The sequence below is a fragment of the Cylas formicarius genome, unplaced genomic scaffold (assembly GCF_029955315.1).
Source record: "Cylas formicarius isolate icCylForm1 unplaced genomic scaffold, icCylForm1.1 PGA_scaffold_8__14_contigs__length_24414737, whole genome shotgun sequence".
Taxonomy (NCBI): domain Eukaryota; kingdom Metazoa; phylum Arthropoda; class Insecta; order Coleoptera; family Brentidae; genus Cylas; species Cylas formicarius.
The window spans coordinates 19,762,876-19,787,863 of record NW_026844361.1 but is presented as its reverse complement, the minus strand read 5'-3'; the positions used below and the strand labels follow the sequence as shown (position 1 = coordinate 19,787,863).

The 24,988-nt window shown below is 38.0% G+C and overlaps 2 protein-coding genes across 4 annotated transcripts; one reads left to right on the top strand and one right to left on the bottom strand.

Moving 5' to 3' along the window:
- Nucleotides 1-80: 80 nt before the first annotated feature.
- On the top strand, nucleotides 81-18,970 carry LOC132705870 (serine/threonine-protein phosphatase 6 regulatory ankyrin repeat subunit A-like). Of its 2 annotated transcripts, none has more exons than XM_060676811.1 (16): nucleotides 81-217; nucleotides 273-357; nucleotides 420-831; nucleotides 885-1,012; nucleotides 1,702-2,037; nucleotides 2,099-2,360; nucleotides 2,836-3,101; nucleotides 3,166-3,296; nucleotides 4,666-4,741; nucleotides 4,794-4,998; nucleotides 5,069-5,195; nucleotides 7,663-7,882; nucleotides 9,034-9,348; nucleotides 10,118-10,280; nucleotides 10,342-10,538; nucleotides 18,691-18,970. In XM_060676811.1, exons 1-16 carry the CDS (start codon nucleotides 191-193, stop codon nucleotides 18,717-18,719), a joined length of 2,979 nt encoding a protein of 992 aa, XP_060532794.1. In that variant the 5' UTR covers nucleotides 81-190; the 3' UTR covers nucleotides 18,720-18,970. The 2 variants fall into 2 exon arrangements, with proteins under 2 accessions (XP_060532794.1, XP_060532793.1); XM_060676810.1 differs by lacking the exon at nucleotides 18,691-18,970 and adding an exon at nucleotides 13,140-13,919.
- On the bottom strand, nucleotides 15,045-24,961 carry LOC132705871 (band 4.1-like protein 5). 2 transcript variants are annotated; one of them, XM_060676813.1, is made up of 13 exons: nucleotides 24,639-24,961; nucleotides 23,959-24,106; nucleotides 23,716-23,892; nucleotides 23,019-23,227; nucleotides 22,276-22,469; nucleotides 21,608-21,823; nucleotides 21,309-21,538; nucleotides 20,650-20,752; nucleotides 20,397-20,587; nucleotides 20,171-20,290; nucleotides 19,251-19,357; nucleotides 17,332-17,703; nucleotides 15,045-16,065 (listed from the first exon to the last, which is right to left on the bottom strand). In XM_060676813.1, the coding sequence occupies exons 1-13, from the start codon at nucleotides 24,771-24,773 to the stop codon at nucleotides 15,904-15,906; spliced, it is 2,364 nt and encodes a 787-aa protein (XP_060532796.1). In that variant the 5' UTR covers nucleotides 24,774-24,961; the 3' UTR covers nucleotides 15,045-15,903. The 2 variants fall into 2 exon arrangements, with proteins under 2 accessions (XP_060532796.1, XP_060532797.1); XM_060676814.1 differs by having other exon boundaries at nucleotides 15,047-16,065; nucleotides 20,171-20,284.
- Between the last annotated feature and the right edge of the window lie 27 nt (nucleotides 24,962-24,988).

The window sequence follows — 24,988 nt, the reverse complement described above, 5'->3', positions numbered from 1 at the left end:
ATGCAACATAACAGAGAATTCTTCTTCTTAGTGAAGGTATTAAACATTGAAGAAGAAATTTATGAATGCAGAACAAAATTAGCAAAGGAAGAAGAAGTAAAAAACTTTATTTTTTTGACATTTCCCCTATCGAAAAAATAATGCAATAAATAATTCTATTTTTATACTTTTATAACGCACAATTAATAAAATGGTAATTTTGCAACTGAAGGAACAAGTAAGTCGTGCGCGTATTCGCCTCAGTTTGAATTAACACCCACATTTATTTGCAGCCAAGTATTATACGAGCAATTTTTGAAGGAGATATTATTGAGGTCGGTCAACTAGCAGCATCCAAGGATTCTTTGAATTACGTAGGTGTGTGACACGAATTTCGCACAACATGCATGAATTCGATGTTTTCATAACCTTACTTTCAGATTGCGAGAAGCGAACCCCACTACACGCCGCTTGTTTTAAAGGGGACGCGCAAATCGCCCGTATTTTATTAGAGCACGGGGCAATAGTCGACGCCAAAGACAGCAGATGGATAACACCGCTTCACCAAGCTTGTGCAGTAGATTCCGGAGAAACTGTAGATGTTTTGTTAGAGTATCAAGCTCTTGTGTGCGCCCGAAACAGACTTTGGCAGACTCCTCTGCATATAGCGGCGGCTAAAAACGCCTACACTTGCGCAGAGAAGTTGCTGAATGTCATACCCAATCCCAATGTGACAGATAGATATGGAAAAACCGCCTTACACCATGCTGCTATGAATTCTGATGCTTCCATGGTAGAACTGTTGATTAATAGAGGTTGTTTTGTAAATGTGAGCGATAAACGGGATTGCAGGTATTACACGAAATGTTTATTCAAGGTTAAATGCTTTTAATATGGTAATTTAGGCCCTTGCATTTTGCTGTAGAAGCAGAACATCCTGAGACGGTGGAAACATTGATAACATGTGGTGCAGATGTGGCTGTAACAGACCATAATCAGTATACTCCCTTGCATCTTGCCGCGGCAAGTAATAGTAAGTAAATTTGAAGATAGTCAACATTATTTGAGAGCTTATATCAACTCAAATCATTCATCCGGGTTGTTTCAAAACTAATGCGAAAAACTTAAGCGGGTGATTAGTTGTTTAAAATAAAGGGTGGTTTGTTATATAAACCTTGGGTCAACAGCCAACCATTAGGCAGATATCCTTCTACAAATATGGTTGAAAAATAATGTTATTACAGGAAGTATTACTATTAAAAAAACACATTTTCTGTATATTTCTTAAAATAATTCTTCCCAACTAAATTTAAAGAAAAACCCAACGCTTGTGTTCCAATTAGGAGGTTGAGAGATAGACTATGGTTACATATTTAAAACTCTATCTTTTTATTGCTTTTAATTTTTTTGCTTTTTCTTACTTTGTTATTTTACCTAACCTGTGTCTTTGTGTTCTCTATCGATGGCTGTCTTTAGGTATATCTGTATTTACATTTGAATTTTAATTATTATTTTTAAATTCGTTAAGTATCTATATGTTATGGTGAAATATTTAGACATTGGTTGTGTGATTGTATATCACCTTTGTCGACAATGAAGCACTCTTTATTTTAAACATGGAATGACCCCCGTAAGTTTCTTTCAATATTTTTGAAACACCCTGTATATCTTAATACACATTATGAGTTTAAAAGCAATAGGATTGTGGCTTTTTTGTTGTAGGTATAGGAAACGTAATTCGCCTTCTGTTGTCCGCGGGTGCTGATGTTAACGCCCAAAACTCATTCGGCAACACACCATTACATGTGGCTTGTGCCAACAGTTCTTATTCATGCTATCAGGATTTGATTGAGGCAGGAGCGGACATCGAGGCCGTCAATTTCCGGGGCCAGACGCCTCTCCATTTCGCTGCCGCCTCGGCTCATAGCGAGAATTGTATGATGTTCCTCCTGCAGAAAGGGGCCGACATAAACCGGAGGAGTATGGACGGGCGTACTCCTCTACACATGACCGCGATATATGGGAGGTTTATCAGCAGTAAAACTCTGATCGATAAAGGTCGATATATTTATCGACTGTCTCCTTCTCCCAAAGATGAAAATGTTTTTTTTTTGTATAGGTGCTTTAATAGACTGTCCCGACAAAAACGGCCTAACGCCTCTGCATATAGCTGCCCAAAACGGTCACGATATTTTGGCAAACACTTTGTTGCATTTCGGAGCCAATCCGAGCGCAAAGGGGTACGAGGGCCGGACGCCGCTACACATGTGCTGCTTTTCGGGTCACGTCGAGTGCTGTCGGAAGTTTGTGCAGACCGGGGTCGATTTGAATGATCGCGACAATAGCGGCCGAACACCCTCTCATTGTGCAGCATACAGGGGGTGACTATTTTTTTATATGTCCTATATATTCATCCCACTCCTGTTTGGTTAAACGCCAAAATTCAAATGTTCAGGTCCGAGTAAACGTCAGCAAAGAACTGTTTTTCTTGAACCTGCAGTAAACATATCCCACTTCTGATTTGATTAAATATTAAAATTCAAACGTGATGTATTCTTTAAAGGGGACACCTACAATTTCGAAACTTATTTTTCAGATTAAATATCAGAGGTGAATGTTAAAAGTCAAAATTGACGTGCTAATTATCTCATAAGGGCCTATTAAACGTGAGCAAAGAGCTCTTTTTCTGGAACTTGCAGTAAACACTATCCCGTTCTTAAAGACAGCCCTTTACAATGTCTGAGCTTCTTTCTCATATTAAATATCACAGACGAATGTTTCATCTGGCACTTATACCTGAAGGCCATTTCATCCCACTCCTGCTTTGTTAAATGTTTAAATTCGGTGGTTATTCAGATCGATCGAGTGCCTTGATCTGCTCACGAGCAATGGAGCAGACTTCAAGCTAGCCGACAACTATGGACGGCTTCCGTTGCACTACGCCGCCGCTGAGGCTCATTTCCATTGCGTGTTCACATTGATCGGCATCGGGAGTCCTATTAACAGTCGCGATTGCGACGGTTGCACGCCCCTCCATCTCAATGCTACTTGCGCGCGTGACTATGGGTGCATAGAATACTTACTTAACCACAGAGCCGATCCGAACATTAGGGATAACCGAGGTTCGACTATTTTCGAGCTCACTGCATTCAGTGAGGGGGAGGTGAAATTAATTTTTCGTCGCAGGTTTTTACCCGTTGCATTACGCGGTCGCGTGCGGCAGACTGGACACATTGCGACAGCTTATAGACGTTACGGAAGAGGCGGCGTTCAAGAGCGAGGCGGGGTCGCCGGACGTCACGCCGCTGCATTTGGCGGTGAGCGGGGTTTTTCGCAATAATCATCAACCTTGCACTACAATTTAATGCGTTTTTCATTGACGCAAAAAAAATATTATCCGGCATTAAAAATTGTTGTTGGCATATGGAATTGGTAATCTGAGGCGTGGTAATGCTGCAGACCTGGCCATAAGAAAAATTTGAGCTTTGTCTCCTTCTCCCTAATTTGTTGCTGCAGTAGATTGTATTAAAACGTCGGGATGCATATCCAATTTTTCACGCATCCAATAATGATGGGTGTAAAGTGTGTCTGGAGGTATATCGTCTTGGCTTTTGAAGGACCCTCCCCCAAAAAATAATTACGACCTTTATACTTATTATTACTGAGCAAACCCGACGGCCAATAATTTATAGGTAAGAGACAAGACGGTCGTCATTCATGTGGATGCCGTTTCGTGCGTTTTAAAAATCTAATTTTCCATTTGTCAGGTCGAAATCACTTGCCATTAGATAATAAACAAAATGCGAAAAATGTGTTAATAAGTGAAGGATTCATTAAACAAGAGGCTAAAAGAAATCTGTCTACTTACAAAGAAAACGTAATTATTTTCAACCTTACGGTCTCGATAATAATGAACAAGATGAAATGAAACTAGAAAAATATGAAACCAATATAATTACTAGCGGTACCAACCCCCATAGAGTTATTTGTAAAATGGGATTTAAATATCAGTAAATGGACAAAAAATAAGTGACAATGGAATCGCACAGATTGCGCGCTTGGAGCTTTAATTGTCTACGGGAAATTAAAAAGTATAAATAGATCCAGATGTATAGTTTACCTGGATGAAAACTGGTTCGATACACACGATGCAGAAAAGATTGGTTGATGCAAGTGCAGGACTTTTTGAAAAATGGTTTCACATTCTCTTTTAAAAAATGATCCGGATAACAATGTCATTGTAATAGATAGCGCTCATGCTACAAAAACACAAAACATTTGTGGTAGGAAGTGAATTCAAATGTTACTCCCACTTTTAAGTCTGAGTATAATAAATTTAATTAAAAATATAGTTAATAGTAAACCTGTTGAGAGTTGGAAAAATGCAGTACAGCAAAAATAATATAGAGCCCATTGCAATTAACATTAATGGTGCCTCTGAGAGCGAACCAGAATTAAATTTTCAATAAAAGCGCTCTTATTTAGGTAACTATTGAAAATTTTTGTATATTCAATGTAATTTTTTGTTTAATTTTCATTAATGTGACACGTTAAAAGTCCGTTCCCGATGCTCTGTCAGATGTTTTATTGTCGTCGGCAGGTTATTTCTATAATTACCGTCGAAAACCATGTCGATATACTTCGAGACAAAGTATACTTTTCCTGCAAAAATGAACGAAATTACAGGCGAAATCTGGAAACGCCGACGTCTTGGCCCTGGTACTGACTAAATACAAGGACGTCAACGTGCAAACAGAACAGAGTGAGTACGCTTGCGTCATATAAAGTAGAAATAATATACATTGAGGTTATAGACGTCACACCCCTCGTCGTGGCCGCGACCCAAGGTCACATACAATGCGTCCACTACCTGCTTAGGGCGGGCGCGAAAGTGGGCACGCCCGACAAGACGAACCTGATGACGGCTGTGCATTATACTGCGAAAAATGGCCACTGGCAGTGCTTATCGCTGTTGCTCCACAACGCCGAAGATTCCCACGTGGTCGACATGGTGGATAGGTTGTTGGATGACCGCCTGCGCGTCTCAAGTCCGGGCGCGTTTGACTCTGGTCGTTTTTCTCTGTTGCAGGAAACAGAGGACGGCACTGATGCTCGCAGCGTCTGGCAATCACGTCGAATGCGTCCAGGCCCTGCTAAAGGCGGGCGCGAATCCAAACATAGTGGACGCCGACAACCACTCGTGTCTGTTTCGAGCCGTAAGTCGACCTAAGCTTAAATTACATTTATTAAAACAGTAACAATCACAATTGTTTTTAAGTTCGCTGCACTTAAACTCCTGCGTTTATGATGGTCGTTTAAATAAATAATGTCACGTCATCAATTATTTTTGAAAATAAAATAAAACAAATTGCTCATACTCGAAGAGAACTAACTATAACTTTAGCAAAAATAATTTCTAAAACACGTATTAGCTAATTTAATGAAGTCTCAACTTACATCTAGGAATAAATTAAAAATAAGGCTTCCCAAAATAATATAGAGAGCAGATAAAGGAACAGTTTCTGAAACCAGACATTTACCAAAGTATATAATATAATCCCACTGAGTTATACCAAAAATAAATAAGTGTAATTACAGATTCATTACTTTTTAATAACAAGGGAAAATACCAACTTATAATTATGAATCCACAACCTCCTAAAAATTATAATTCTTTAATTAAATTACCAATGCAGGATATGCCAAATGGGCCTATAGTTTTTTTTTGTAACAGCACTATCAGTTAAACTTTTAACAAGATGAATAAAGATTTTAGAAAATCATATTGCCCCTTTAAACCTAGAATATGTGATCAAAAATTCGTTTGAACTAATTAACAAGGTTAAAATTCCTCCTAAGGCAATTCTAGTTTCATTTGACGTCCAAAATCTATTTCCTAGCACTCCACCAATTGACGTAATGAACAAATGAATAAAACAAGACTTGCTAGATAGTTTAATAGTTTGTATAGACCAAAATTATTTTGAGTTTAATGGTCAATTTTATATTGCTAAAGAAGGATTAATTATGGGAAACGCCCTTAGTTCACTACTTGCAGAAATTTTCATGGATAATTTAGAAAATATACATAAACATCCTCTGAGTAAAAGATTTCTCTGGTGGCATAGATACGTACATGATGTTTTTGCTTGTTTCACTGGACCAGAAAGACAACTGCAGTCCTTTTTAACTTAACTCCATTTGATATGGACTTAACTATAACTAAACTACAGAACAAATTGGATGTTTCCATTTGCCATAAATCCTCAATATTATAAGTCAAATAACTTTTAACAATGGTTACGACCCCTCTTTGATAGATAAGGTTATAACTAAAAGGCAGTTTCAAATAACTCTTAACTCTATCTATCAGTATTAAACACCGAACCCAAAATTTATAAAACAATAAAATACATAGGAGAACCTAGCAAGAAAATTTCGAAAGGTCTATCTAAACTTGGTCTTAAGATTGCTTCCTAAACTGAAAACACCATAAGGCATTTATTAAAGAGCAATAAAACTAAATTATGAAAAACTCAATGTGTGAAATGTGGATCATGTCCCAAAATTTATATCTGACAAACGGGTAGAATATTCATTTAAATTCAGAAATACACAAGTTTGACGATAATTTTGATACTTTTTACAAAACTTCTGTCGGTTTTTTTTGGGTCGAATTTGCTGACGTTTCGCCAATCATCCTGTTGGCTTCTTCAGAGCTTGACTGAAACTGGCTCGTATTTTACTCTGTACTTGCTTATAATATTGTTTGAGGGGCGGAGCTAAATGACGGGCATAAACACCGTCTCGGATGATTGATTTCCATATTGGAGACAGGTAGAGACCTGAGTCGAGGTTAGGTTGCTTGTAGATTTCTAAACACTTGGATTTTTCGTTGGTAGAAGAATTGATTACATGCAAGAAATTTAGTTTGATCGAATAAAATTCGTGTTTCATGATTGTGTTCGGCAACTACTGATGAGTTTAGTTGCCTTAGTCTTAAGGCTCTTTCATATTCTTTGAGCCTAGTTGATATTTTACGTCCGGTCTCTCCAATATATTCTTTGCCGCATATGCCTGGAACGCTGTAACCTCCTAGCATCTCAAATGGAATTTTGTTTGTGACAGACCGAAGATATTGACGGATTTTTGGACAAGTGGTAATCTGGTTTTGACGTTATACTTCTTTAGAACTTTTGATATGTGGTCAGTGATGTTTTGAATGTAAGCAAGGGCCACAGTGGCAAGTGAGGTAAGCGGTTTAATTCTGGGTTCAAATTATTGCATGTAATCAGGTCTTTTGCCAACGAAAAATCCGAGAGTCTATAGAAATCTATAAACAACCTAACAATCTTAACCGCGACTCAGTTCTCTACCTGTCACCAATATGGAGATCAGTCATCTGAGACGGTGTTTATGCCCCTCAAACAATATATAAGCAGGGACAGATTAAAATGCGAGCCAGTTTCAGTCAAGCTCTGAAGAAGGCAACAGGATTATTGGCGAAACGTCAGCAAGTGCGACCCAGCAAAAACCGACGCAGGAGGGATCCGGAAATTTTGTAAAATGTATTACAGTAGCCTGTGGAAGTTTCTTTGAAAAAATGATAATTTTGATATTTTGCATATTCAATCAAAAAAACGCTGACTTGCGGCCAAGCAACTTCCTACAATACTTTGACAGGTAGTCAACAGTCAAGGACGAAACGGTATAGTGAAAATGTTGCTGGACAGTAAGGCCGACGCCGGCATCAGGGACACGAACGGCAAAACGGCGTTGCATTTGGCAGCGGCGTGCGGCTATCTGGCGTGCTTGCAACTGATCGCGGAACACATGACTGATGAAGAAATGCGTATCAGGGACGAGCAGGATTGTACTGCACTGCACTGGGCGTGCTACAATGGTTGGTGATTCGCACGTTATACGCTTAGGAAACCCGATAAAACTCCGTCGACTACTCTCTTTGCCCTTTTGTTGTTGTGGTTCAGTATAATTTACTTCCCAAAGTCAGGATTTTCGGTGTCTCTTACTTATGAATGGTCTTGGACTATCGTTTTAAGAGAAGTTGTTGACATGAACATTTTAGTAATTGTCAAACGTCTGACTATTCCCTCTATTGCCATTGAAAAAAGGTCTCATCGCTAATGTGTCGGCCTTTTACCTAAAATATTCCTTATTTATTTTGATTGTGTGAACAGCGTTGATCATCACCCTTCTATAACCTATTTTCCTCCCTTGCAAACCCTATTTTATATCGAATAAGACAATGAAAACGGCTTACCAGGATTGGTTTTCTTTACAAAAATAGTTTCTCTAATTGTGTATATAGGGTTCCGCAAACTCGATGGCCTATTAGAAGTTATGTATATGGAGAATGGAAAAAGATTAGGTATTTGAAAATTGGGTTGAAGCAGATCTGCATTTCTAAAATATTTGGGACGTCCCAGCGTTGCCCCATCCACTCGAACCATATACCAACTTAATTTTTGTAAATGAAATGCCTATTTTAAAACTTCCTATGTAACATATATTGGGATTATGTTACGGTATTCTGTAATGTAAATGTAAAAGAAAGAGCTCATAGTTCTTGTATAACCCCAATTTTGTAAAGGTCTATCTATCCAATCTCCATACTTGTAATAAGCCATCGAGTTTGGGAAATCCCGTATAATGAAGTTTGGAAACTCATTAAGCTTGTTCAGCGGTGCACCAAACGTTCTTGTTTCTGAACACAAAAGGATCACCTGGAAAAATTTGTTTGCATGAAAAGTTTGAAATGAAATGAAACTAAAACTCGCGCCTAAAACGATATCTTAATATTCTCAAGGTAACATGGTATTTTTGACGAACACTCTATAGTGAAAATGTCAATTAGCAACCTGTAATTTGTAATAATTCACTCACTATCTAGCTCGACATAAGCAGAAAAAAAATCTTTCTGAGTAAAGGAGTCAATTTTTCTTTGATGCAATTGATGTTGACCAAAATTACGTTCAGCAGATATCGCTGGGGCGTCACAGTTGTGACCAGCTCAACAAGCACATTGATTTACAGGCAACGCGAGCTGCGTCGAACACCTATTGCGCAACTTCAACCAGTTGGAGGGGGGGAACGCGTTCTCTCCGGCTCACTGCGCCAGTTTTTCCGGTTCCGCGGAGTCCCTCGAATTGCTGTTCAATTACTTTGGCGACGAGATCGTTCATTTGCGAGACAGTCGCGAGAGAACGCCACTGCACGTCGCTGCGCTGCACGGTCACGGCGAGTGCGCCGTTTTACTACTTAAACACGGCGCGGCATCGGACGCGTTGGATTCCGAGGGCCGAACGCCCCTTATAGCCGCCGCGCAGTACGGTCAGTCCTCTGTCGTCGGTAAGTAAAACGTTAAGAGCGTGAAGCCTTTGATCCACTTGCAAGTGACCTGCTACAGTTTTTTCACTACCCGCGTGCCCACACTGTATTAGTGTATTAGTTTAGCAAGTTCGTTTGCTCAGAAATGTGTACACGCACTTTAAAAAAATGACAAATAAAGAAAAAGAAAAGTGACAAAAGGATATTAAGAAAACCTATGCAACTTGTCTGTCGAAAGCAAATGTTACACGGGCGGGAATGACCAATGGCGACAAGAAACAATTGTTCCTAGAATGCTAAAAGAATTGGAGAGAATTGGGAAACTAAAACTAAATTAATACGTATTTTAAAGGTTACATTACTTACACTACTTACACATCACATTAAGGTTATTAAGCTCCCTTTTTAGGAATATCTTTTTGTAATAAAAATTAATATTTAAACTTAAAGAATCAAAGAATTTCCACAATATAAAATTCATTTGTCTACTGTTCACTCTTTTTCTTTTGCATTGCTTGCGTGCCTCAAATAATTTTGCCAATTTTTGAAGTGTGCCTTTTGTTTTCAAACTTTCCATTGCAAACCTGTGTTCCTCCAGTTTTGCAAAAATTTGATACATTGCACTACATGCGCTTAACAAGTTGGCAAGTACAGGAGGATTTACTCTCGGGCCAAGTAAGTAAATTTGCACTCATTGCAAGTAACTTGTGAGATTTGTATAGCCAAAGTTTTTTAAAAGTGGACACGAGGCTTAAACGAAGAGCAGCTTAAAGTGTTGTTGCCTTTTTAGAATTACTGGTCTCGTGTAACATAGAGCTATCAACCTGTGATAATTTCGGCAACACAGCCCTACACTGGGCGTGTATCAAGAGACACCACCAGACGGCGCTGTTGATCCTCGAGAACTGCCACGACCGGGCCCTGATCGATATCGCCAATAGCGAAAAGAAAACGTGAGCTTATGATTATTGTCGACGACGACGACGCCGTTTGACTGGAATTTTTTTTTTTCAGGCCTCTCCATCTGGCGGCGAAGAACGGTCTGATCGATGTCACCGAGGAGTTGCTGAAAAAAGGGGCATCGGTCCTGGCGGTCGATAACGAGGGCTTGACACCGGCACTGAGTTGCGCGCCGAACTACAACGTCGCTCGATGCCTGGCACTCATATTGGAAGCGCTGCCCCATTTTTTGGGTACTTCCAACCGAGACAGTAAGGATACCTATCGTCTGTTTCCTTAAAGTGTAGAGTAAAAAAAGCCGCTTACACCTGAATTATTAGAATAGTTTTAAAAATGCAGTCGAAGGAAGTACTTTTTTTTTTTTTTTTAAATTGAGGGATCAGGATCACTATTAGTGCTTATTACCTTAAACAATATTATTTTAATTATTAGGGAGAAATAGGATGAACTTTTCTCTAAAATGTCACGCTTCCTTTTACATTGTATGTGACAAAACCGCCATTTTAATATCATTTTAAATAACTGTATTATTTAAAATGATAGTCCAAACTTGATAGTCTACAAGGAAATAAACATAGACCTTTAAAAATTGAGTTGCAGCCTTAAGAGACTATGATCCCTGTTTATTATTAATTTTTAATATTTAAAGACATTGCGGCGTTGTCACATCTACTCCAATCACACACCTTTTTTTTAATCGAATGCGCTATATATTATTATATTTTAAAATGCTATAAAAATTTTAAAAAACTTTCTATGGCTCTGTTCAGCTATTTTGGAGATAAAAATTATTTTGAGAAAATTTGGTGAAAAATGTCATATGAAAATAATTATTTCTTTTTATCTGAACGATTTATAAATAAAAAAACAAAAAAAATTACACTCGCCAGTCTAAATAATCCGTCTTAAAAAAATTTTGATATTTTATCAAAATCTGAGGGGAGTCATTGGGTTAAAAAAAATGCATTTTATTTATTTATTTTTTTTAATCCCGATGTATTGAAGTGTATTTAAGTACAATGTTGTTATAGCACTGTTTATTGACGCATGAAGATATCCATAAAATTTATAGTGCACTGGACTGTTAATATAAAATTAATTTAATAAGTAAAATATAAATACTATATTAAATTGCCAAACTACATCTAGCTGTACTGCTAGAAATTGCAAGATGAAAGATGGTTAATTGTTTTCGTGATTGATGCTTTTCGCAATATGTCAAAAGAATATGTCACCTAGAAAGTTCCAGAATTTTTCATGTAATAATACATATTTTCCATTCAAAAACATGAAGTTGGTGTCTGGTTTGAGTGACAAAAAATCATTTTCCATTCCTCATATACCTTTAATAGGCCCTGGATATGCCTGTATACTTCATTCTACTTATGGTCTAACAACGATCGTAATTTATTATTACTCTACACTTTTCGGGAGACATCAACATAATAATAAAACAAACCGAAAAAATCGTACCAATTTCCTAGACGCGCGTCAGTCCCGTTATTTCCCGCCCAAACCTCCGGTCAGATCGACCGAATCCCAAACGTTCCCGCCCAAGTCACGCGGCGCGAACCGAGTCAAACTAAAGGGGGCGGGGGGTAAACGCCTCCACGAGTCTCACGGCGAGACGGCGATCTCGATAGCGCGACTCAACCCTCTCACCGTCAAGCAGCCCGTGAAAATAACGTCGAGATGCGGCGCGTGCGCCAAGGCACAAAGGACGTGTCTCGATTGCAAAACGAAACATCTGTTCGGTAAACACCTAGACGCGACCGCGTTGGGGGCGTGTCTAAAGAAGTTGCTCGCGACCGTTCCCAGCGCTCCACCCGACTTGTTTTTCGAGAAGGAAAGGATCGTGAGCCTATCCGAAGCCGATATTAGTTTCAGCGACGAGCTCCGTAAGGGCGTGAATAAGGAATTGTTGTCGGAGAAGCGACGTGTTTTGACACGCGTCACTTTCGGCACGTCATACATATGCGACGTGCCCGACGAAAACGGTGGGGATGATCCGGTCCCGGCCGACGGGCGGGGCGAAGAGATGAAGAAGGTTAAATCGAAATACCAATTCCCTTGCACAGTTACGTAAATGTTTACCATACAGTCGGATTGCCACGCCCACGTGGTTTCGACTCCTTCTACTCCGATCGCCCGTTTCGTTCCCGTCGTTACAAATCCCTTCCACCCCGCGCTTATCATTTTCAAAAATGGTCCGCGCTTTTTGGAATATCCATTTTAGAGATTGTACAAAGATAACAATGACGACGTCGTGTCCGAAGAGGTACCTGGATATTTTCAGAAAATGCTACCTTATTTATCTAATTATACAATTATAGTATCGCAATATACTTTAATAAATTCTGGGAAAAACCTTATTTGTTTTTAAAGCACTCAATAGAACTTGGTACGGTTAATATCGCCCAGGGAAAAGCAAAAGAAAAAATATGAAAGACTTAGAGACATTTTAGTAGAAATTTTTGTTATGTTTTGAACTTCTAGAATGGTCAATCGTTATTTGGGAACCAAGCATAGAAATCACAGTGTTTAGACTCATGATATGGACGTGAAAAATGCCAAATTGTTCCAAGAATTTAATTTTTGCAATTTTATATATCCTCTAAGGCTTATTTGCCTTAAAGTCTTTTAGTGTTTTTTTAGATCTAACGATACTAGTGAAATAATAAACATACACGAAAAGACAAAAATTTGGCAACGGACGTTAAAAAAAAACAGCTCTGTACGTAAAATTCATGATAAATAAATTAAAACGATTAAAAGCGCAACAAACAAAAAAAGTAATTAAAATGATAAAAATGGTGGACTGTGACTATTCCTTACCTGTTTTCTTCTTGCAGACTCGGCCGCTCTTATGGATTCCACCAGTCCCGAACTTCAGCTCGCCCTAAAATTGTCAATGCCCAGCATATCGAATTTAAATAGTGCCAAAAACGAAAATTCCAATCACCCAAGCGATGACGAATTTTATTGACCTCCCATATTAGGACGTCAGCACAATGACGTTAGCAATTAGTCAAATTTAATAATGTTTTCGTCACCCGTACTTAACGCAATTTTAAGCGAAATACCGGTAAATATTGCGGTTACGTTATTGAACAACCTAAAATTGACATTTATAACCGGAAAATATACCTGTTAACAACCGCATCACGCCACGTCACAAAGACTCGGGTGGCGATGTCATGTCTACTTAGTCAAAACCGTAAACTTAGGATAATGTCGAATTTTATCGCCTTGCCTTCGCGACCCATTCGAATAAGCGACTGATTCCCTAGGAACGCAAAAAATGTGATATTTTGATATATCCGTGAACCTACTTACTGCTACTTCTACTTCATGTCGTTACCATTTTATGTAAAATATATCTACACTATTTTTTAGGTGACGCGCCGTATTATGGCGAACAGTTTGATATTATACTTTTTTAGGAAGAGTATGTAATTATCGTGTAAATATACTGGGCGGTAATTTAAGCTTTAAAATTACCTTTAGTTTGTAGAAGTTAAAAACAAAATCGCAATATTTTAAAGTACTTATTTACTACTCCGATTTAACTACACTTTTTTTTGTAATATTTTCATTTGATAAATAAAGATTTTGGTCATATCTTAAAAAAATATGCATATACCTTAATTTCACATTCCACATTCAGGTAAGCAAGCTGAAGACAATGACGTCGCGTGACGTAGTTTATTTATCCATTATCGCGAAACGTTTTCGTTAGTCTTATAAAACCGCTATAGCACTCTCATCATTTTTTAAAAATTAAACGGCAGAATGTTTTTTAATCGCATATGTTTATAGAAATATGTCTTCAAGTTTCAGCAATATTGCTTAATATGCAACGTTCTTCTCTTTTTGTAAAGGTGTTCATGTCGATAAGAAAAAACATGAAAAGGTTTCCCTTGTTTCTTGTTCCCTTTGACTTTCAAGTATTATCAAACGCATTGGAAAATTTAATAAAACTTACCTAGGTGTCTTATAGCACTATTGTTCTTGCAATAAAACCTAAGTCAGGATACAGTTTTATAAGTTAACAAAAAGTTTTTCATAAAAACCTTCCCAACCGCTTTGACACTGAAAGTAACCGGAAAGCCAGTTGGGAACTATTAGTGCGCGAATATCAATATAACCTACAATCATAACCTCATTGCCAGATTCTGAGCTATAACTTTACTTTATATGCATAGCAAACCGGTGCTATATTCTGGAATTTGTTAATATATTGTTTTTTTTTGTTGTTGGAACCAAACTTGTTGAGCAATCCAGAAGATTTGTAAATAATAATATCGTCTCTTTGAAAGTCTTATTTTTCTTTTGGATATTATCCCTTGTTTTACCACTTGCTATAAAAGCTGCTAATTTTGCTTAGCTTATGAAAACAATTATTAAACGTTATAACCTCAAAAACATAACGGCGTGCTTCTACATAAAGTTTATAATTTTTTAAAAATTCTTTCCATTTCATAATAGATGTAGAATATTTATTAGGTGTTTTAAGAATCATGAAGCTATTGTGGAGTGAAAGCTTCATAATAAAGTTTTTTACCAACGCTATAAAACATAAAAAAAACTGAAGTAACCAACACCAAAGGATTTATAAATAAAGTAAAGGAATTTTTTGGATTTAATATTATAAAACTTAAAGTATTTATTGGACGTCTTAAAAAATTTGTAACATCTTATAGAACTCTAAAAACTGTTATAAAACCTGAGGTTTCTTATAAACTCCTTATAAGTATCCGTTACCTTATAAAAAATCTTAAGCTGCAAAAAATGTTAGGTATTAACTACTTTCAAGGATGGCATGAAGTAACGACAATGAAAAACGTGGTAGAAAACATAGATAAACTTTATTGAGAAATATATCGATTTTTAAGGACGGATGCATAGAGTCTATAGAGTCATACAAATTGCAGAATGGCACTTGGGCGTTAGAAACCACGATTACCTAAAATAATGAGCCGGCGGCCACAAATGGAATTTTATATCAAATGATGAAGCGATTAACTAGCTAAATACTGAGACTGCATAAAAATTATATAAGTTAAAAAGTCGAGAACTTCTAAACATAATAAAATGCACGTAGAGAGAACAAACAAAAAAAAAACAAGGTACCGAATAAAATGACGGTCACCTAAAAGAGATTCAACAGTATAATAATAGCGGTCTGCGTGACTACCTCAATGACCTTTAAACGGAACAAATAGAGACGGCGGGCGAAAGATTGCGCTATTAGGGACAAAAACCAACCAAAAACGGAGGTTTAATAAATTTGCAACATTCTTTTGCCCATAATAGCTCTTCTTCTCTCTCCCTCGAACCTATCTTCGATATTCTGTTTATAAGTCCTACAACTACCACCCAAAATATTTTGAGCCGGTAGGGCAAATATACTAGCAATTAGTGATCTGCAAGACCAGATACGAAAAAATGTCCGTCACGGTACACCCGTATGGTTTTGTTTTTTTAACTTAACCTGTATGATTTTTTTATGAGAGGGCTATTAGCGTATGGCTTATATATGGCTATTTTGGCACAATATCCCGCGCGGTAACGGACATTTTTGTCAAGTAAGAGGTCTTCGTCAATATGACCAACTCAAAGTTGGGTAGTCACGACCGATTTTCGAATAATAGCCGTTTCGGTCGTATTCACTTTAGCTACCGGGGACGATATCACTTCCTGGGAGACGAGCCACGGCGACAACTTGCTCAAGTTTGGGCTCATTGGTGTGGGTGGTTTCTCCTGAACCTTCACCTCCTGTAAAAACACAGACCTGACAACAGCCACCGCCTTAAACTGGGCCATTTCATTAAAAAAAACTTGTTACTCGCGTTCTAATTGTCCCCTGATTTTGCTTTGACTTTTTTCTGTATGCTGTATGGCTAATTTTGAATGAAAAGAAAGGTGACACAGGACAGGGTGATTTTGGAAATTTCGCATTTTTAGACTAAACCTATCGAAAGGTGAAAAGTGTTCTGAATAGGGTTTTTTTTACGTGCAACCCAATGGTGTAGTCATTTTTTTTCTGAAACACAAATGTTGATATTGAAACTAAACTTGTTTTTTTTTATAATGGAACAAGCTGTATTTCTTTTAATACTTTTTGCATATTTTGGCTTAACATGAGCTTCTGCTGGAAGAGGAGGCAGAAATTAAAAATAATAATTATGAATGGGCATAACTGTTTGACAACTAAAGTGTATATGATAACAAGCTCATAACAAACCTAATAAAATTTTTAAAAGACATACTCTTAACAAACACAAGGTAATACAATAAACACGCGTACAACTACAGTATCATTTGTCAAAACATAAATTTAATACTAAAAAATTGCATCATCAGGCCAATAATTATGTAAGAATCGCATAAATTTACGAAACATGTATCCTGTGTGTATCTGGAACTTGATTTTAAGTAAAACTATGGAGACCAGTCCTACCTTTTCAAAATTATCCCGTATCGAAAAATCCAGCGGCATTTCATTTCTTAAAAAAGCAGCATTGTCACAAGAGGAACTTTGCTAGTAAAACAACTTTAATGGTTTTTCTATAGGTAAAATGTCCCCCACCCCCGCGGCTCATCAATTTCAATTTGTTATTTGTTATTTGGAATAAACATATTACATATTACTATTATTATTATCAGTGATTAGGGGCTGCAGAAGTACTCAAATTTACAACCATTAACATGGTTACTGAAACAAGGAGGGGGAATTATTCGATCTGTTTCTCTAAAGGTAGACATGGATTGATTCTGGTCAATACTGGCGTTTCGAACTTAAATCATCTAGCAGAAACGTCGTGTTTTTAGACATGGCAGTTTGACACGTCAGTCATTCATAGTATTCTATTTATTATTTCATCAATAGTTCGATGGATAAAAAACACATGACAATATGAAAAAGCCAACGATGTAGACCACAATTTTTTTTTATATTAAAGCTCAGTCAGACTCTTGGAACATCTATGGATATTTAAGGGCAATGTTTAAAAAAGGCTCCGTTTATCGATGGCGGCCTACCTCGCTACATTTCTCGTGCCCCTCCTCCTCGTCATCATGTCTTGTCCCCTTTAACCCGTCAACTTGTTCGTCGGCTCCATTCTCGACGAAGGGGTTGTTTCTGTTAAATATCACGCTGTTGGCGCCGCTGAACGGGTTCAGCGAGCTCGAAGACAGATAATTGGTGAAAGGGTTGAGCGAAAGCTCTTCCTCCGCACCTCGTTGCTCGGTCTTGTCGGTCGTGTTGTTCACCTGGCAAACTTCCAGTTTGCCGTCGTTCATTGCCTGTCCGAAAAACGTCACCGTGATCGGCGTGGTGCATCGCTTGACCGGCTCTTTCACGGGTTCGATGCTCGGCGGACCGCTGACAGTGAGCGTCAGTTTGTCCCCGCCCTGCGCACCATAGATGCTCACTATACATATACTTATTTTTTTGCCAATATTCATATAAATCAAATTGTAAGTAAAAGCAGTGTCGACGGTATTTTATTTTCGCAGAAATAAGGTGGTTTGTTTCACTAAACTTTCCTGAAATTAGTTGAATTTTGATCATTGGTGAATAGGATGAATATTTAGCACAGAACTAAATCGTAAGAGAGAACCAAGTTAAAAAGAACACAAAAAATTAACACTGCATTCTCTGTAATGCACTAGAAGTTAAACGCAAATCGATACGCCGTCAATAACATCAAGGGCATATGCAAAACATTCTAGTACAACGGTTTTTTTTTTGTTTTACAGTTAATATAGTCGAATATTTTAAGAACATAGGTGACTCGGGGTATGTTTCGAGCCGATTTTAATTAATTAGTTACAACTCGCTGGATATGATTTTCTAATGTGTCCATGTCCATTCCAAATATCGCTTAAATTAGTCCGTAATTTCTCAAATTGCACATATAACGTACCTTAACAAAAGAACAGTGATAGTTGATGCACTAGCAACAAAAGTATGAGATACATTAAATTAAAACAATAAGAAATAGTAAACAAATGGAACGCATTGTTGCGTACTTTTGGAACAGTTTTGGTTAGTTTAAATCTGTCCAATGAATAAAATTAAACGTACGGTTACGTTATTTCAAAATATACAATTTAATTTAACACGCGTAATTAGGTTTAAAACTACTACAGTGCTACACCGTTTAGGTGCTAGAGAGTGAATCACCAACAAGTAAAGTAAAAACATAGGCAGGCATAAAACATCGGTCATTTAGAGAGCATTGCGGGAAAGTTACGCACATGACCCTGTAGGCACCAAAAAGTAGCTGCACTGCTGAATCATTTTATTTTGTAATTTGTACTAAAATTTATTAGAAAGCGTGTCGTGTTAGCAGTAACGCTTTTTTAAACCTAATAATTAGACAAATTATTTTTTAGGGGTTTCAATTTATGCGACCAAGACCTGACCCTTATTGCCTGGCTTATCGAGATCATCATTTCATCCCGCCGAATGATACAGTGGCAGGACAAGCAGTTTATATGAAATTTTTGGGGCAATTGTTGGGGAATACCAGACGACCCTTATAATGAGTATTTTGGCCATTTGTCCCTCGACCATGGGATTCATTTATTAAATTATATGTCATTTCAATAACACCCTATACATAGGGATTGACAATGGCTCAATAGTTTTAATATATTACTTTTTACATTGTAATCAGGGACTTTATAAAGATTTTAATAAAATATTTTGCATCTTGTATGTAAATTTTATTTGTTTGAACCCTTTCAATATGGATCCTTTTTACGTATGTAGTATGTAGATATGTGGTAGTAGTAATGTATTAACATCACTACAACTCGAGACGGAATCAGATATCTCGATATAACTTTTAACTGCCTTAATAAGTGAATAGACTTTTTTTTTATTTAACATATTCAATATGGGGGCTCCATGTTAAGTTTTCTAAAATCACTTGCCGTCATCAAAGACTTACCACCGATATGAAAGTGGCGGCATTCAGCGAAGTGTCCTCGTCCTTGGGGGCCTGCACGAACATTTGGTTCGTCAGTTTCGAGTTTTGGAGTTCTTCTTCAAGTCTCGCTGCGGAGAAAATAAAACATACGCGCTACATATCGACTAAATGTAAGTCTTGCTGACCGAATGTGATCAGTTGGCATACTTCCGTAGGCTTTCACGGCCAGTATCGTAATTAATAAGTTTTTATGGGCTGTTAAGCCGTAGATTGTAGCGCGACGACTGTTGTGGTGCTGGGGCCGGTTGTTCAAGTCGTATCCGTGTTGTAACGCTCGGACGGACGGCAGACTGAGCGTTTGTTAGTACGGCCCGCCCCCTTGCCGAGTTGTTCGTATACGGTTTCGTGTGTGTTTTCTTTAAGATGTTGTGTCATATTTTACTCACTTGTAACCCTTCATAACATCAGACTTGAAAACACGGAAGTATTGTCCACGGAGAAGCACTATTATGCAAGATTACATCGAGAAGTCGTCGAAATACATAGACAATTTTAACCAGAGAGAGGAACGGTTACAAGTGAACAAAATATGGCATAACATCTTAAATAAAACACACACGAAACCGTATACGAACAACTCGGCAAGGGGGCGGGCTGTACTAAAATCCGCTCAGTCCGCCGTCCGTCCGAGCGTTACAACACAGGTACGACTTTGACCGCAACGCGATACAATCTAAGGTCCACTACGGATGGCTGTCGCGAAAGCTTTGGTAGCAAAACCAATAGAGCACGGCCTTACAGCCCAGAAAAACTCCTTATTATTGGTTCAGTGGAGCGTTTTGCAAAGTTTATAATTAAAGTGTATATTTCCTTTTAAAAGGTTACCAGACATCTTATTTTTTTACAACTAGCTCAGTGAGTTCAGAATCGTCCTTTCTTACCTTTGAGTATGTTGCACTTGATCTGCCCTGGTGGGAGCGGTTTGGCAACGTTGGAAGCCTTTGTGATGTTATTGGGGATCTCGGCGGGCAGGGACTTAGCCCCGCTAACATTTTCTGTTTCTTAAAAAAATAAACTTTAACGCATATAAAAGCAATAAAGAAAAAACTACACTAGGTGGAAAAAATCCAAAGGAAATGTTTTGTTTTATTTTTCCCGGGGACTCACCCAACTTATTCCTGGATTCGTCGCGGCTAACCCCGGTTAGCGACTCTTTCGCGAGACTCTTGAGGAGAAAATCGAGCTGGCTGTCCGCGTTCGAAGACGGTGTCGGACTGACGGGGGGCCCCGCCCCGGTCGGCGTTCCCGCCTTGTTTTTCCGCAGGGTTCCGTTCTTGCTGCCAATGGACGGTACAGGACTGAAAAAAAATGCCAAGAACGTCACCAGCGTTCCGCCTTCCCCGCCTTCCTGTAGTCGTACCTGTAATGGGAACTACCTCGCGACGATCCCTTGCCGAAGGAACTCTGCCCCACTGAACCCTTGCCGAAACTATTCTGGCCGGTCACGCCCAAGGAGCACGGCCCTTAAAACGATTTTTCTCTATTTTTTTGTTCTTTCTTAAAATTACTTTGTTGAAAAGTTGCAAATATATTATGGGAGGTGGAGAAGCAGTTCTACAAAAGTATGGTAAGAAGGTTTAAAAAATATTTTTTTACAATAGTTCTGATTAGGATAACTGTTATTTAATGTTTCCATTAAACAAAGCAATTTGTGTTGTGTTTGTGTTTGAAACAGATAAGGCACAAAAACCTTCTAAAATAGTTTAACACTTCTGTCGCACTCATAGTTCAAATGACCCTAAAACTAGAGGTCTAGCGACACGGCTGGGAGCAGTAGCAACCCACTAAATGTAAAAAAAGGGCATAATACCCATAACTATTGAATCTTTTTCTCAGTATTTAACTTTTTGAAATAACTTTTGACGAGTTGACAAACCAATGTTTTCGATCGACAGTGACGGACATTTTACATAACCTTAGATAATGGTTTATAAAAAATTAATAACCAGTCGACATCAATTATTTTTTAAATTGAAAAATGACATCATTACAAATGGGGATAATGCTGGCTTTACTCACTAGAGGGGGTGGGTGTCAGGCTCTTGGTCAGATCATCCTTGACTTGGCAATAAAGGGGTTCTTCGGTTGTGTTGGTCGCGCTGGACTTGGTCGAACGTTCGCTGCATCTGCTCGACGACGGCTGGAAGCCATCGTGTGTTTTGGACGACGTACTCTCGGTACTCTCGCTGGTTTGGCCCTGCTGCTGCTTCTGTCTCTCCCTTAACACGTGGCTCTGCCTCCGCCCATACCTAGAGGCAACATCGCAACCGCCCTCAATGTAAATAAGTTAAAATATCAACTTCGAATTATCAATTAACCTCTGGCTGGGTTTCCGCTCGAGTTGCACGGTCCTGCGAGCCCTGTTCTGGTAGGTGCTTTGATACTCCGTCCGGCCTGAGTATCGGAACCGCGAGCCCATCCGGAAGAAATTTTGTTTCGCTGACGGGCCCTTCACCGGCGCGCGTAACCGGAAGAATCCGTGGTGCTCGACCGCACACTTCCACAAATGTTTACAGGCTTTCTCGTTATGAAGCCTTTAAATTATAAATAAAACTAGATACGTTACGTATGTCGCTATGTCCATAACGAAGATAGCATAGAATAAGTGCGATTTACCAGTTTTCGCGAACCCGCAATCCACTCTCGCATTGTTTCCGGCTTAAATTTGCCTAATAAATATATTCGGTGCCTTTAGAACAAGGAGTAATAAAATGTTTATAGATATGTTCATTAATTAGTCAAAAGCCACAATATGTGCATACATTGCTTATACAACCGCAATTCAACACAATCTTCAAAAAAAAAAAAAAACTTTAAATTAACCAAATCCAATAGAAAATATAATAAAATCCCATGCTGGGGAAGTTAGATAACATTCTTGTTCTTTACGTTCCTATTTCCCTGGAACCTTCGATTATGATGAGAATAAACACAAAAAAGAAATCTGTCGAAAAATCTGTCTGAAAAATGTCGCAAATAAGACTACCTGAATACAAAGGTGTGTTCCTGTTCCCGCCCTTCGTCGTCGTCCTCGATGACGACCAACGTTAGCTTCTTCTTCTTAAAATTGAGTTTACTTATTTTCGGCCAGAAGAAGAGGCCAATTTTTATGTTCGGCTCCTCAAAGACAAGAATGCCGGTGGGCGTCAAACCGAGTCTGTATTCCATTCCGTCCTTGCCCTATAGACATTTACAAAAATAATAGCGATAACCCATGGATGAACCCATCAGATAAAATAATAACTCAGTGTCTGTTTCTTCTTAATGACAAATATTTTTTAAAAGCAGACTAAGCCTGATTAAATACTAATCGGACCCACGGTCTCGAATAAAGCAACAACCAGAACCACAAAAAAATTTAATAAGAAACTTAGGTTACAATCTATAGAAAAAGGTAGTGCTGGGACTGATGAATTGACCACTTAAATGACTAATCATATTTGACCAAAATGTTTTAAATAACATCTTGCAATTGTACAGCATTATCTATCATTATTTAATGATAACATGTATTTTATAATAAATTATTATGCGTTTGTTATATCTAATTTACCTGTAACCCTCAGGTCTCAGAACGAGGCGATGTAACGCACTATATTAATAAATATAAATAAATAAATATAAATTTCATTCTAATATTAAAACTATTTCGGTCAATCGACACAAAGAAAATTGGCCGGTCAATTCCTCAACCCTAGAAAAACGTGCAGGTTATTCACACATACTAACCAAAACAGTGTGCATGTCGACACCGTACATGTCTAGCCACTTCACTTCGTTAAGGTAGGCTTGTTCAGCGTGAGCCGGCGAGAGTCCTTTACACTTTTTAAACTCTTCGAGGATATCAATTTCGATTTCTTCAGTTTGATCCGGAACGAAACGGAATTCCGATACCGTGGCTGCAGTGTGCTGCGTTTCGTCATAGTCTCCCAACTCCGCTACGACGTATATAGACTTGTTAATCTTATCCTACGATCCATTCTTATTTTTCAAAAAATGACGGCGAAGGCGGGAAATTCAAAATTTAAACTCAAATAAATGGTTAAAACCACTAAAACGAAGCTTTAGTCATAGGTTTACGACACGGCTGTATGGATGGGCAGAAAGAATCACGCACAATCAATTTGAGCGTCTTTAAAGCTAGGTGTTAGGTAAGTGAACTTTAATTTAATTAAATATGTACTAATAAAAAATTCTTGGATTCATTAAAAAAAAATTATCAACGTAGGATTGTCATAAACGCACATAACTACAAGATTCGGAGGGGCGATGATGTCAACCCCAATTTCGTTAATTTATTAATATTTTAAATTAAAACAAAATAACAACAAAAACCGTCGCTCATCCTAACAAACACTGTTCATAGTTTTAATTGTTTTTTTAAACCACATCATTAATATAATTATTAATAGTGCTATCTGCTTACATTGTAAGGCATATGCTGCCAATTTAACGGCCGTTTCGGGAGGGCAAGTAAGCTTGCCTTCGACGATATCCTGTTTGAGCTGCAAAAAGAACTGATAGCGGGTCAGTTCTTCCCTAAGATTGTTCGGTTCCGAGGAATAAAACTTGACCTTCAACCTGAGTGTGTATGGAGGACCAACTGAAAATTATAACAGCTTTTCTTATGCATTTTCCGCCCCAAGTTGTTGTTTGCATTGGGGCTTACTTTTAATCTGTTTTTTAATAGTTTTGGTGGGGTCCAGCCAGTGTTTGACATGATTGGCGTCTGTGAATTGCAGACCAAAATAGTCTTTCTCGATCAGGTCGAGGGAATAGAACACCTGCTCATAAAGGTCCCTCGCTTTTGCTTTTTTCTAAAATACGTGTCAGCATCAAAATGTTACAATATTTCGGGTTTAAATTTATTGAATGTCTGATTCTAACCAATCAGTTTCGGGTACAAAATTATTTTATTGAATTATAAATTGTCGCTAAAAACATTAACTTCAATTTTTTTAACAATTTAAACAATCCACAAAGTGGTATTCGCAACATTTATGTAACGTATAAACGACAAAATAAGGACCTTTCATGGGAAGGCGCGGAACACAATAGAATAATAAATGCTTTCTAAAAAATCTTTCTCAAACGCAATTAGGTGTTTGTGAATGTGTGAAATGGAAGAACGATTGCTTTGATGAACTGACCTTGGTTCTATATAACAATATTGGGTTAACGTTCTTACCAATTCGTTTAAAAAATACTAAAATATTAAAATTAACGACCTGTTGACATTTAATATTCTCAACGCCTACTTACACACTACAACGTACGCTCCCATGAACAAAAAAAATCTTGTACACAATGTCCAAACCTAAATAAAAATTGGAAATAACCAAAACTTACCGATAATTCTACAGACAAATCGGTGCCGTCCAAAAGGACCACTTTGCACTGGATCACATTTTTTATGTTTTTATTTATGTTTTTGTTGTTGCTGCTGGCGTTTCGGGTCTTTCGGCCACTCAAGAACCTAAACATTTTTCTGGCGTTTGTTTTTTCACAACAGTTTGAACGTTGCCGCCCCCAACTCCGTTTTTTAGGTTATACCAACGCACGTTATTTACGTTTTGTAACATTTGTAATTGCTCAGCAATTAAAATTAATTATTCCGCGTTGCATCGCAGACACAAACAACCCATTTCCCCTACACACAAACTGCCATATTTTATTTATTTATCGGAAATGCCACCTGT